Here is a 13,968-nt window from a genome sequence, read left to right on the forward strand (position 1 = left end):
GCAGGGATTGATCATTCCATCATTGTATTCAAGTCTCTTTCCAAATTCACTGCACATTTCTCTTTCATTCTTGCTGTCTTTCTCTTCTCCTTTTCTTTGTGTGTTTGTGTTTCTCTTCCATTGTTTACTCTCATAGAAGTATGGTGAAGTATAGGAAGAAGGGGCCAACAATCACTAGTATGTTATGGACCAATAGCATTCTTGATCTTCTCAAGCATTCTGCTACTAGATTTGGTTGCATCTGCATTATGTATGTGATGAGCTTCAAGAGGGGTTCATGGTATACATGCAATGAATCATAGATGGTGATTTGGACTTGATGAGGAGGATAGAGGATGATTTGGTAGCATTTTACAATAATGCTCATCATTTTGGCCAACTTGTTGTTAGGCTCTGAGAGACATAGTTTCAACTTGTCTCTTGGTAGTTAAAATATGGCAATTGTGCTCCTAGTTTGGTATGTGACAATTTTGACAATCAAATGCATCCTAGTCTTTAATTCGTATTTAGTATCTTAGAGCATTAAATATTGATTATTGCGTAATCTAAATCTCTTGAATTTAAATAGAAACACAGTGCCATTTGTGTCCTCTTACAAAATTATAGTGTTAAGCTAAAAAAGGGGCATTATACACTAAACCTTCATCAACTCATTAAACAACCCCAAACTCAAACATACTTGATGTGTTTCAATGTCCCATAAGCAAACTCTCCACTTTTGGTGAGTTCCATTAAATAGAGCGTGCTAGGTCACTTGCATCCCTTGTTACCCCAAATTCATTGCTCTACCCCATGGGTCTTCATTATCATGTGGCTGCTAGCTCATCGCATGCTATTGCCGAGTATTCTCCAACCGCTATTGTGGTAATCTATCATTTTATGACGCATATAGGTTTTTGATTAGATGATGTGTCTCAGACTTGCCACTCAGCTCCATTTAGTTTACTTGACATTATGTATTTGGAATTTATCATTTTAGTATTGTGCATGGTGTACTACTCATATTTTGATGACATCATGGTTAATGTCACATGGCCCAAGGTTTATGCTAGTATGTCTTTAAGTTTTCTAATATATATGCAAATGCAGCATTATTACTTGCTCAATGCTCATTGTTTATAATTCAATGTCTTGTGTTCTTCAATCTTGTAATGATCATCTATGATGTAACATTGTTTGTAATTCAATGTCTTGTGTTCTTCAATCTTGTAATGATCATCTATTATGTAACATGTTCATGTGGCATGAAGGCTTGAACTTTTGTGTGAAATTTGAGTAAATGATGGGGTTGTGCATTGATATATTAAAGTACCTATGTGTGGATTTAATGGTAAAATCTGAAACCCCATGTTTTGTTTCTAAAATTGGCCGAAACTCTGAAATTCCATTTTACCTTGTTTCTGGAACTTAGTGGAAGTATGATGTGATAATTGTAAGGCCTTTTGTCAACCTTGCAGTTTAACCTGATCCTGTGATGTTTGATGATTTATCAATCACAATATGTAATTCAGACTGTGAATAGCAGCAGTTGTATGCTCTCACATTGGCATGTTGGAAACCTAAGCAGGTCAGGAATTGGTGACCGAATGGTGCAAGACTTAGACTTGATCATGTAGCAAGGAAAGGGGGAAATTTGCAAAGGTTACACAAATATCATTGATCCAAATAGACAATTGTTGATGTCCTCTATCTTTCATGGTGGATGAATGATATTTGAAGATTTAGAAGTGACAGCTTTTGACATGCAACAGTGACCCTAGTCCCATATATACTCTCTGCAACCTACCGAGCCATGGGATGATGCACCTTGAGTCTTGACTTGTTATTTTGGACTTTTGATGGACTATCAGAACTCAATGTAGTAGTACTGCCATATAAACAAGAGTCACAATTAGTGGTTGATGCTTATCTACACCTTTCATGAAACTAGAATAGAGCCTTGTATCAAGTTGGGCAAGCTGAAAGGTTACCCTATGAGCCTTGCTTTGTGGCTTGTTGAAATAAAATAGATGAAGGAAGCTCAGACCTGCCTTCAACATGCAGCTATATAACCAACATAACTTGAGGTTCAGGAACAAGCTAATACAGATATATTCAGTGCTTAGTAAGTTCTGAAAATTATGTGTTCAACGTGTTGGATTCCATTTAACTAGGTGGGTGGGTGATGGATGATATGGGAACAAGTGTGGCAAGGCAATCATATTACACCTCACCATATTACTGACACTGGGTGACTGACCAGTCTGCCCATTTAGGGAAGTCAGCCAGGTTGGCTGAACTCAGGCTGCAGGCCAGTTAGAACCGTCCTTAGAAATGTGGTATGCAAAGGGAACCAGGGTGCCAATGTCATCACTTGCACATGTGGCAGTCAAATGTAGTCAGAGAGTTCAAACATAAAGATTTTCCTCGTCCCAATTTGGTCTGATAGGTAGTTATTAGTTTAACCTGATTCATACTTGTAGGCGAATGGGATAAGATACAGGGCACCTTCCAGTGTTTTTCCCCTTACTGAAGCTGCCTGAAGGCATTCTTTCTTCAAATGAAGAGGTTTCTTCCCATTCTTGGCCTGCTTATGCTCTAGCAAAGCATGATCTATATTGATTGTTATATTAGGCAACTTTTGAATTGCACCAGTACAAGTGCATCAACCATATTTGAGTGGCTATATGAAATATTGTAGTATACTTTGTTGCTCATTTGATATCCATTTCTGTCACAGTGAGCATACAAGTTTTCAGTGTTTAAAAGCGAAGTGAAGAACCAGATCAACATGATAGCATAATGCTTTGCCTTTAATCAAGATAATAAAAAATGCTTCTATAATTTGTTGTATGTGGGCAATAAACAAACAACCATATGATAACACCATCACAGTTTTTTCTCCATAATAAATCCTACACATTTCTTGTTTTTGAACAGGCTTCTGGACATTCTAGTGCTCTCTTCTTGACTGCAGCAGCTCAGAATCTCTTGTGTCTGAAATTGGCAGAGGAACTAGGAGTTGTTCTGTCAAATCCCTGGGTTTTGTGGTTCCAAGCTGCGAGTGTGCCAGGTCTTGTGGCTCTGCTAGCAACTCCTATTTTGCTCTATAAATTGTGTCCTCCAGAAGTTAAAGATACACCCGATGCACCTGCTATTGCAGCAAAGAAGCTGCAAAATCTGGGGCCTGTAACTTCAAGTGAATGGGTCATGGTTGCAACACTGTTGCTTGCAGTATGCTTTTGGATATTTGGGTAAGTTAAAAATAAATATAACCTGAATTGCTTATTGCAGTGATTATCCTTTTGTCAAATTTCTCTACCTCAGTTTTCTGTTTCTTTTCTCTGCATTATCTTTAAGCCTTGCTGTGTGAAGTATTCCGTCGTAGAATGGTTTACATGCATGGAGAACCTGCATTCTTCAGTAAACTGCATTTGTAAGATACAGGAAGCAGGGTTGCAGCTTACTGCTTGCTAAATTTTGATTGTTCAGTGAGAAGCCCCCATTACAGCACCTTTGCAGATATCAAACTTTCCTTCAATTTCCTTGGACAACTCTTCAAAGATGACCGTGCCAACAATGCTACATTGAACTGTCTTTCCCAATGCACGAGTCTCCTCAAGAAGCTCAAGAATTACCAATGCTTGAAGATGAAGCATACCTGCTCCAGCCTGTGATGTCTACAAAGTATGCACCATACAAGTACATCAAAAGTGTGACTCACTATCAAATATAGCATGAACTTATGAGTCTTCATGAGCTTTCAACAAGGACTCCTCTCTTTGGTCCATAACCTACATTGCTTGGAGACTAATAGCAATGTTCTATGGGGGTAATTGACTTCAAAGTTGATCATAAGGTCTTTGCAGTGGGGTTACATAGGTAATGCAATGCACATCACTTCAATGAAAATTACCAATCAGTCAAAACGCTCCAAACACAGGAGCACAACACGTGGACAGCATGAATACTAATGAGGAAAACACACTTAACTCTTCATTCCCTCCTCACCTAGGCAAGGTCAATGAATTGGGTTAGCTGTTTGAGACCGTTTGAGAGGTTCACCCATGTGCATGCACACAAGCAAACACATATGTAAAAGCTTTGGATGTGTATCAGAGAACTATTCTGAGGTCTTTATGACTACTATGGTCTATTCTAAACAGGGATACAGGCTGTCTACCGTTGGTCATGAAGAGAAGTCTGTATGTATATGGGCAGGCGGGGGGAGGGGGGGCAGCTTGGTATAATGTAATAATATAACAACTCATTATGAGAGAGAGAGAGAGAGAGAGAGAGAGAGAGAGAGAGAGAGAGAGAGAGAGAGAGCACGGGTGCAACTTGGCTGGTTTAGTGGAACACATGGTGACTAGATGGTCTTGAGTTCAATTCCTACATCCACATGGTCATTTAGTATAGGAATAAAAAAGTGAGATTTGAACCCGTGGTCTTGAGTTCAATTCCCACATTCACATGGTCATTTAGTATAGGAATGAAAAACTAAGATTTGAACCCGGGTTAGTGGGTTGATAGTACAAGTGGTTTATCACCAGGGTAGCTGCTTGAGAGAGCTAAAAAAAGAGAGAGAGAGAGAGAGAGAGTTCTTATTACGAAAAAAAAAGAGAGAGAGTTCTTTTGTCAGATTTCAGTTGAGACCCCCTACCATCGGTTCCTTACTTGCCTGATCGAGAAGAAGGTTTGGTCAGTGCTATCAGCCATTTGGTTCCGAGTGGTTGGGCTATCAATGCGTTCAAAGGACTAGGTCTTTGGGCATCCCAAGTTTGTGGATCCCATGCAAGCTGATATGAAAGTGCGCTTTCCTTTCTTATGCTTCTGGGGTTGTTGGCATATATGGACCATGAGGAATGCATTCATCTTTGATGCTTCATCGGGTGTGCAAAGTCATATAGCCCGCTTGAAAGGGCTTTTTCATTGGCATCCCTAGACAGGATCTGCTTGCTTGGCACATTGCAGTTTCTTCTGCCCCCCTTTAGTCACTCTTCTTTACCTTCACTGTAATGTCTCAGATTTTACACATGGTGGCCTAAAGCCATTCTATATCTTGTAACCTTTTATGAAAAAAAAAGACAAAGATACTGATATCTTGGTGAGAGATGACTTAGTTTCTTGGCATCAAGTAGTCTCCTTAGTGACCTTGCCCTAACTTTTGTACTCATGTATTTTCCTTTGTCCTTTGTCTATGATATAACATGACAACTCATTATTTTAAAAAAAGAGAAAGATGCCTTGGTCTTTGATTGCTAGGTTTTTCCTTGAGGCTTAGGGTATTAAGCATGGAAACACTAGTATTTTTGCTTCATGGTGGCATGTGGTTAATGCTAAATAGTCTCTTCATCTTAAATCTTCCATGCTTTTATATAGCACTGATGGTTTGCCTATTTCCTAGTGCTATAATTAAGGAGCTTACCTACTATGGAAAATGGGCAAACCTTGTCTCACCAAAATATGTTTTAAGGCTCTTGGTTTGCAAGCCTTGGTTCATGAGTTGAAATGGGGAATAGTTCTTGGGCATTGTTTTAGGTGTTGCCAGTTGGGTCACTTCATCTCAAAATGCAACCAAGATCTTAAGGCATCGTTGTATTGAGTGGATTCTAAGGTAGATGTACCATTACAAGTGCATTCGCCTCAAGTTTTGTCTTAGCAGCAATATGTATCTCCTCTTGGGCCTATCAAGCAAAATGGTAAAATAGATTTACATCTTAGGAAAGCTTCAAAGGAATCTCCTTGGGCGTTTGTGGTGAAGTGCCATGCACGTCAAGAATCTAGTTTGATTCCATTGCATCCACCCCCAACCAATGTTACTCAACACTTTTTAGTAATGAAGCAAAGGATTTTATTGTAAGCATTAATCGTCTCGAATGCCACAGTTGGGTGTGGCCATTAAAAGAACTTCAAATTGTGCTTTGTTGTTAGATGTTTGGGGAAGATTGCTTGCTTCAAGGGATGCTTTTTGTAATCAAGGCGACAATTGCTGGTTTGTAGAGGGCTGATCTTGTGGGTGTCATTAGAAGTGATATGGAGAGGTTCCAAGTAGGCAAATGTGCAGATGCAAAATGGAAAGCATTGCATCAATAGTTTAAGCTTGCCAGCATATTTTGAAGCTAGCATTATGGAATGTAAAGAGCATTTCGTTTGGTAGTAGAAAATATAGGTTGTGGAGGGCTGTTTTTATGCTGTAATTGGAATGCATTTTGTGTTGTGGAACACAAGTAACACTCGATGGCCGGTGCCGTCTATGTATGTAAGGATTATACTATTTTCTTTAGTTGTCATGCTCCTCATAGACTTGGGGTTATGTTGTTTGGTTGCTCTTCATTGTAGCCATCATTACTTCATTAGGATGTTAGAGGCAAATTCATGATAGTGGAGATTATGTATGAGAGTGAGGTTTTATGGTTGATGGGAGTGTATGCACCCAATGTAGCTCATGATCATTGTCAACTCTGGAAGGACCTGTAGTCTCTCTCTATGGCCTATCAAGGGTTTGTGATGGGTGACTTCAATACGTGTGAGCACTCAATGCAAGTAACTTTGGTTCATTCCATGATGGATGGTCTTGAGCTCCAAGCCTAGGATGCTTTGGTAGCTTCCTCGTTGAACCTAAATATGTTGTCTTGGCTCCATCCTTCCGAGCCCAAATTCACAGCGAAATCTTTGACTCTAGATAGTAGTCGTCCGAGGCTTTCTCTGAAGAGAAAATGGAAACAGCCTCAAACCTCATAGTATGTTGGGAAGTGGTAAATGTAGTGCTCCTTTATCTCTTGCTCTAGCTAGCATATCTAACATATGTGCTCCTCTGGTCATGTTGGCCATGTTCAAGGATTGTCACTATGGAAAATCACTTCCATGTTTTCAACTAGTGTGATCCTTGGAGAGGTGGCTGCATCATGGATGGATATCATGCACACCACCCCGGTTGTGACCGGTGACCGCTTTGTAATCCCCTTCTTATTTTCTTGTATCCTTGTGTTTTTTGTAGCCTTTAGGTTCCATGTATTGTTTTCTACCTGCGTTTGAGTGTGCTTTGTTGGTCAGAAGGACCATTGTAATTTTATTTCAGTTCATTAATTCAACCTTCCTCATGAGAGAGAGAGAGAGAGAGAGAGAGAGAGAGAGAGAGAGAGAGGGGGAATGCTAGGAGAGCAAAAATGAAGGCTTAGAGAGAGAGAGAGAGAGAGAGAGAGAGAGAGAGAGAGAGAGAGAGAGAGAGAGAGAGAGAGAGAGAGAGAGAGAGAGAGAGAGAGAGAGAGAGAGAGAGAGAGAGAGAGAGAAGCGGGATGCGTCGTTGCCGCCTGACACCATCGCCTGCAGGTCCCGCCCGTCGCCCTCGCCTGACACCCTCGCCTGCAGGTCGCGCCTGACGCTTGCCTGCACGTCCCGCCCGTCGCCCTCGCTTGACGCCCTCGACTGCAGGTCCCGCCTGACGCCTGCCTGCACGTCCCGCCCGTCGCCCTCGCCTGCAGGTCGCAGATTCCGTCACGTCCCGTCGTCACAGGTTCCGCCACGCAGGTGCCGTCCCGCAGGCCCCGTCCCCGTCCCTGTCCCGTCCCGTCCCGTAGGTCCCGTCCCGCAGGTCCTGTCCTGCCGTCACGCAGGTTCAGTCTGCGGCTGGAATCGGCCGCTGGCATCCGTCCGCCGCTTTCTCTCTGCGGCAGCAGTGCGCGTCGCTCTGGTAGGCTCTGCATCAGGTTTCACGCCCTTGTCTATTCCACCAAAAACCCTAAGTTCAACAGTCGCCCTGCTCCTGGCGCCGCCAGCGTTCCCTGTTCCCGGACACTGCTGACGGACACCTGCCCAGCAGCCCAGCCTGTCCTGTCTTGCTGTGGAGACCGCCCGGCCTGTGCCTCGCCTATCTGCCCCTGCACGGAGACAGAAAACAAGGGAAAGCGAGTGAGCCGGCAAAACAGAGGGTCAGTCCTCCTTCGAGATCAAATCATCATATACGATGGCTGGTTTGGATCTGGACTTCATAGATCAAACAGTGGCAGCACTGGGCCCGGATTCCGATGCGGAGGACCCTGAGGATATGATTCCGTGCAACGAAGAGATGCCCTCTGGTCCTGACATCCAGCCTGCGGGTAAACGTACCAAGCATGCTTCGGAAGAGATAGACGTTTCTCAGGATCGGTCCTATGCCCAGGTTGCCTCGGATTCGGTGGACTCTCAGGAAGTGGACTGGGAACACTTGTTGGAATTTGCAAACACTTTGCTTGGCGATTATGTTCAACATAATCAGGAAGCATTTTCTGACTCTGCACCTGACGATGTGCTGGACGCCACCGTGGATCCAAAAACTGTCCTACGCTCTTTTTCGGTATTTTATGATCGCGCAGTGATACTTTTCTTCACTGGTCGAATCCCGTTGCTTTCCCGTATTCGCCAGTGGTTGCAGCATCTGCTACAAGGGGACTGTGTTGAAGAGATTTTTGTTGGCTCCCGGGGTTTTTTTGAGGTCCTGTTGAAATCAGAGACGCACCGTGCTGCTCTCCTGTCTAAACTGCCTTTGTTTTTTGAACGCCGGTTGGTTCATGTGGTTCCCTGGCGTCCAATGGCAGATTTTCAGCGTCTGCTGCAACGTGAATGCCCGGTCTGGGTCGAGGTGGAAAACTGTCCGGCTGTTTATTGGCCGCTATTGAAGGATGCCATGGCTGTTGTGGGCACTGTTCTGGTCCCTCCCAGTCTCCGAGCTGTGAATCGCAACCGCTTGTGTATGCTATGGGACACTGCAAGAAAAAGGCCTGCCTGGTTACGCCTTAATTGCCCTGGCATGCACCCATTACACTTTCGTTTGAAATGGGGCAATTTTGCAGGGCACTGCTTCTCCTGTGGACAGTTGGGGCACTTTATGGCCGAGTGCCCGGAACAGCAACACACTTCCCATGATGGCCATGCTGTGCCGCCCATGGAAGAAATGGTGTGCGATGCCCCATCGCTGGATGCTACCCATCAGCCTCAAGCTTTGGCCAAGGGTAAACAACAGGTTGCGGGTCTGGATTCTAGCGCCACTGATTGGATGGAAGTCCGTGCAAAAAAAGGCAACAGGGTTGTTGCGGCCCTGGAGAACAATGTGCCTATTACATCACAAGATTCCATGCGTACATACATGCGAAGGAAGGACATGCCGTCTTCTGAGCGCTCGGCTCCTGCTATGGTTTCCTCTGCCCCCCGTCATCAGCCCGCCAGGAAAATGTCCTCGGATCGTTCAAAAGGTCCTTCTGCTAAGCTGGCATTTGATACCAGAGGTAATGTCATTACCCCGTGGGATCGTCGTTATCCCCGTTCCATCCTAAAGCCCGCAGATATGCCGTCTACTTCCAAATCTGGTCCGCAGAACTCTTTTGCAGTGTTGGCAGATTTCTTGGACGAGGGAGTCCTGGACATTCTCGCTGACAAAGTCAAATCGAGGCAAGCAGTGCCTCGTACCTGATTTTGTTTTGAGTATACATGAAAATCGTCACGTGGAATGTGCGTGGAATTTGTTCGCGACACAAGCAACATGCTATGTGGACTGTGTTGCATGAAAATCAGTGGGATGTCCTGTGTGCTGTTGAGCACAAGACTCATGATGAAGCCGGAAAAGTGGTCGATTGCCATGGCTTTAGATTGTTTTATGCTGGGTCACAGGCCATGCATTATTCGGGTGTGCTCATGATTGTCCATGACAAATATCAGCCTGTTCTGATTAAAAATGATGTTCATGGCCGTTTTTTGGTGATTGAAATTATATTCGAAGGGGAAATCTTATGGCTACTTGGCCTCTATGCTCCGAATGATTCCTTATCTCGTCGGGCGCTTTGGCAAACTTTGCAGGCCTCCTTGTCACTTGGTAGACGGGGCTTCTTCATGGGGGATTTCAATATGTGTGTGGATTCCTCCCAGTCCACATCAGAGCATTCGGTGATGGATACGCCGGAAAGTCGTATGTGGCAGGCGTTGGCTCTTGACGTCCTCAAGCAAGATCTCTGGTCCTGGCTACACCCGTCCGCTACAGGGTTTACTTTCCATTCTGCCCAGTATGCAACAACATGGTCGAGATTGGATCGTATATATATCATGCAGAATGATGATTTCCTTCCTGAGCTGCTCGAAATAAAAGTATTGCAGCAATATGCCCTGTCGGACCATTTTCCTCTGCAGCTTGAGCTGCTTGCACAACCCATTGCCCCGTTCAAGCAATTTCTGGAGAGACTCCCTTTGCGTTTCAATTCGTCTTACCTGAAGCATGCCATCTTTCAGGGCTATATGCAGCAATTGATTGACAGATTTCTCTTCGACTTCTCTTCTCAGGGCACTGCGTCATTCGAACGATTGCTTTCTAATGTGCAGCGGGTTGCTCGGCAGTATGGGATCCACCATGCCTCTCTTTGTCGGCAGCGCCGCAAGGCAGCCGAGGACATGCTGGCTTTGGTTCGTTCTCTGCTGGTGGACACTCCGGATGATGCATTTCTGCTCGCACTGGGCATGCGAGTGGCGGATCTTCTTAAAGAATTCCAATTGAAATCATATCAGCAGGCCAAACTGCAACATCTGACAGAGACGTTGCAGGATAATGCATGTCAAACCCATAAATTCTTTCGAGCTCTTCACGCCTCTCCTGCCAGGGAGAATATGACCAGACTCGAGGATGCAGAAGGTCACCTTATCATGGATCCGCAGACTATTGTGCAGATGTGCAGGACTTATTTCCGTGATCTTCTCGGCACCACTTCTCCACCTACAGATCAAATCACTCAGGCCCGTTCGGTTTTTTATGACTTGGTCCGTAATCAGCTACCGCAGGACATGCAAGCTGTTATGGAGTCCGATATTTGTGAGGCAGAGGTTATGGACGTCTTGTTACATTTGCCCAAGGATAAAAGCCCGGGTTGGGATGGTCTCACCAATGAGTTCTTTGAAGCTTTTGCTACCCAACTGGCGAAACCATTGCAGGCCTTGTTTCAGCAGGTATGGCAAACCGGGATCATGCCTACCTCATGGAAAGAAGGCCTTATTAAACTGCTTCCAAAAGTTCCTTCGCCATCTACATTGACACAGTGGCGCCCCATTTCCTTGATGGGTTCAATGTACAAAATCTTTTCCAAAATAATGGCGAATCGGCTTCATAAGCATCTCCCGGCCATTGTGCATCCTCTACAGTATGGTTTCATTAAGGGCCGAAATATTCTGCACAATGTATTGAATGCTCAACTAGCTATTGATTATGCAAGGCATTCTTACCAGGAGGTGGTACTCATTCAATTGGACCTGGAAAAGGCTTTTGACTATCTGGATTGGTCTTTCGTTGCTGAACTTATGTCGGCTATGGGCTTTGGTCCCAGGATGTCTCGTCTAATCTACACCATTAGCGCTGCGGCGTCTTCGCGAGTCATGCTGAACGGTGGTGTTACTGAGCCATTTGTACTTGCCCGTCAGTCAGGCAAGGATGCCCTTTGAGCCCGCTATTCTTTGCCCTCGCGACACATCCAGTTCTTTCCATGTTATCCCATATGGTAGCCTCTTCTCAGTTGGCCGGTCTGTCGCTTCCTTCAGGCCAACACTTCATTAGCCAATCCCTGGCGGATGATACTTTTATGATTTTGCGGGCGGACAAGGACAACCTCAAGCGCGCATTGGATGTTTGGGGCATTTTTGGCCAAGCCTCTGGCCTTCGCATCAATGCGCTCAAATCAGCCATTCTCAGCTGCACGGAGTCGGATTTGCAGTCCTTGGACTGGCAGGGTCTGGTTGTTCCTCGTGGCTCCATTGTCAGGCACCTTGGGTACCCTTTGGGTGTCGACGTTCCACCAAAGCAGCTTCTGCAGTGGATTTCTCAGAAAATGATGGCCAAGTTTATGTATTGGAAATCTCAAGCCTGGCCCTTCCATATTCGTCTCAAAGTGGCCCAGACAATTATGTTGCCAATGTTGACATATTTTTTGCCATTGTTGCCCTGGACTGCTACGACTCTCAATGTTCTTACTCAGTCTATTCGCTTCATGCTATGGAAGAAGGACTCATTGCATGCAGGTATTTCCTGGATTTCTTGGTCGCATGCCTGCACCCCTAAACGCATGGGTGGCGGAGCTATTTTAGATGTCCAAACTCACATGCAGGCACTCCGTTGGTCTCTCTTTCGCGCCATGTGCTTGGATCATCATCCATGGGTCGATATAGCCCGTTATTTCCTTCAGAGCCACGGGCTTCTACATGGCAATACCCAAATCCGGACTTCTTGGTGGCATGTTCTTAATGCTGATTCAAGGTTCTCCAGTTCTTCCTCGTCGCTGCTCAATCATTTGGTAGGTTCCTGGAAACGGGTCCTTCTAAAGGCTCAGTGGCATCCAGCGGAGGATCGCTTGACTACGAATTCTTTTCAATTGGAATTATTGGCAGTCTCGCGTTTACTTGTATGGGAAGGCAAAAATGAGCTTAGACCACAATTCAACCGGATGGCTCGTTTGGGCTTGTCTTCGGTCGCGGATGCCACCCTTGCTAGTCGTAATGTGCTTATATCTTTTCGTACAGCCAGGAGGCTTTACAGGATTCCGCGGGGATATAGGCCTTTATGGGAACAGCTTTTGCGGATGCTCCAGAACAGACAACCCTTTCCTGCCCTTGCTTCAGATCATCCCTGGCAGGATTGGAACCTACAAGGCCGGCTGCCTTTAAGCAAAGCTTCTGCTAATCAAGTTTATCATATTCTGGTCAAAGATCAACAATGGTTAGTTACCAAAGCCAATGCTTTATGGGGTTTACGAAAATCCCGGTCCTGGTGGACGGCAACTGTGATGGAGGGCTGGTTGAATAAGACCCCCTTCAAATGTAAAGTATTTCTTTGGAGAGTGATGATTGGTGGTCTCCCGCTTGCGTCGGCTCTTTCCAAGCGACGAATCTCCAATGGCAACTGTTTCTTTTGCACCACTGCGGTGGAATCGGCCCGTCACAGATTTATTTCTTGCCCTGTTGCAAAAAAAATCTGGTTCTTTTTGTCGGCTATTTGGCAAGGAGCGGTTGGATTCACCCTGCGCCCATTTGATTGGGTTTTCGGACAGCCCAAATACCCCACTCCTGCACAGCCACATATGAAACTCATGTATCATTTTCTTCGATATTGGGGCTGTTGGCATAATTGGACCATTAGGAATGCTTTTCTTTTTGACTCCGCCTATAATGTTCAGCGACATATTGCGAGGCTTAAGGGCCTTTTGTATTGGCAGTTGGATCTTCTCCGGCATTCTCATTTGCTCTCTAGGGAGGACTTCCGTCCCTGGCTTATGGCAATTTCATCTGCCCCCTTGCCATAACTTTGTAACTTGTAGCACCTAGCCCCTCTTCACATGATGGCCTGGATTGGCGTCATGTATCTTGTAATCAAGTTATCTTGTACTTTTTTTCGTAATTAATACAATTACCTTTTACGAAAAAAAAAAGAGAGAGAGAGAGAGAGAGAGAATGCCCCTTGGATTTACGAAAAAAAAAAGAATGCCCCTTGGATACAAGTTAACTGTTGCGTTTGCAGAGGTCGGATATTTCGACCTTTTTTCCTTATTCTTTTATTTGTTGCTCATTAGATACTTGGCACTTGTGATTCATATTAGAGCTAACACATGATGGTTGAGAAAAAGTGAAATGACACCAAAAGTGTTGTTTTTCAACCTACATGTATGCATAGCCACACTGTCAGAAGCACTTTCAAAAAGTCTGCAACCCATTCAGCCTAGGATGTGTATAAAGCAGTAAAGAACTTTGCACACAACTTTTGATTCCAATCACTGGGTTTCACTTTTACTGTATAAGGTTTCAAACCTTCATGATATCATGACTTTGGACATTTAAATTGCAACCAGTATAATTCAAAGGCAACTGAGTCCAGTAATTGTTGTATATGCCTACTTCTAGCTGCCAAACTGTGCTGTACATAGATTCCAGGCTATCAACCTGAAGTTCAAAAACCTGAAAGAGAACTATGCCCTCCTTAGACCCTCAGTT

The 13,968-nt window shown here is 44.6% G+C and overlaps 1 protein-coding gene across 3 annotated transcripts in view; it reads left to right on the forward strand.

Moving 5' to 3' along the window:
* LOC148010741 (dicarboxylate transporter 2.1, chloroplastic-like) overlaps positions 1-13,968 on the forward strand; it is a 38,183-nt gene that overhangs the window by 18,571 nt on the left and 5,644 nt on the right. For 2 of the 3 annotated variants that reach the window (XR_015689503.1, XM_087671660.1), the window contains exon 2: positions 2,920-3,233. Coding sequence is in view for 2 of the 3 variants with exons in the window: in XM_087671660.1 (XP_087527786.1) it covers positions 2,920-3,233 (314 nt within the window). In the remaining variant the exon portion in view is untranslated. The remainder of the gene's footprint in view (positions 1-2,919; positions 3,234-13,968) is intronic. The other variant, XM_087671661.1, reaches the window with a different exon arrangement.

The sequence above is a fragment of the Lygodium microphyllum genome, chromosome 29 (assembly GCF_053477565.2).
Source record: "Lygodium microphyllum isolate KBCC chromosome 29, Lygodium_microphyllum_v1.1.10, whole genome shotgun sequence".
NCBI classification, from domain to species: Eukaryota; Viridiplantae; Streptophyta; class Polypodiopsida; order Schizaeales; family Lygodiaceae; genus Lygodium; species Lygodium microphyllum.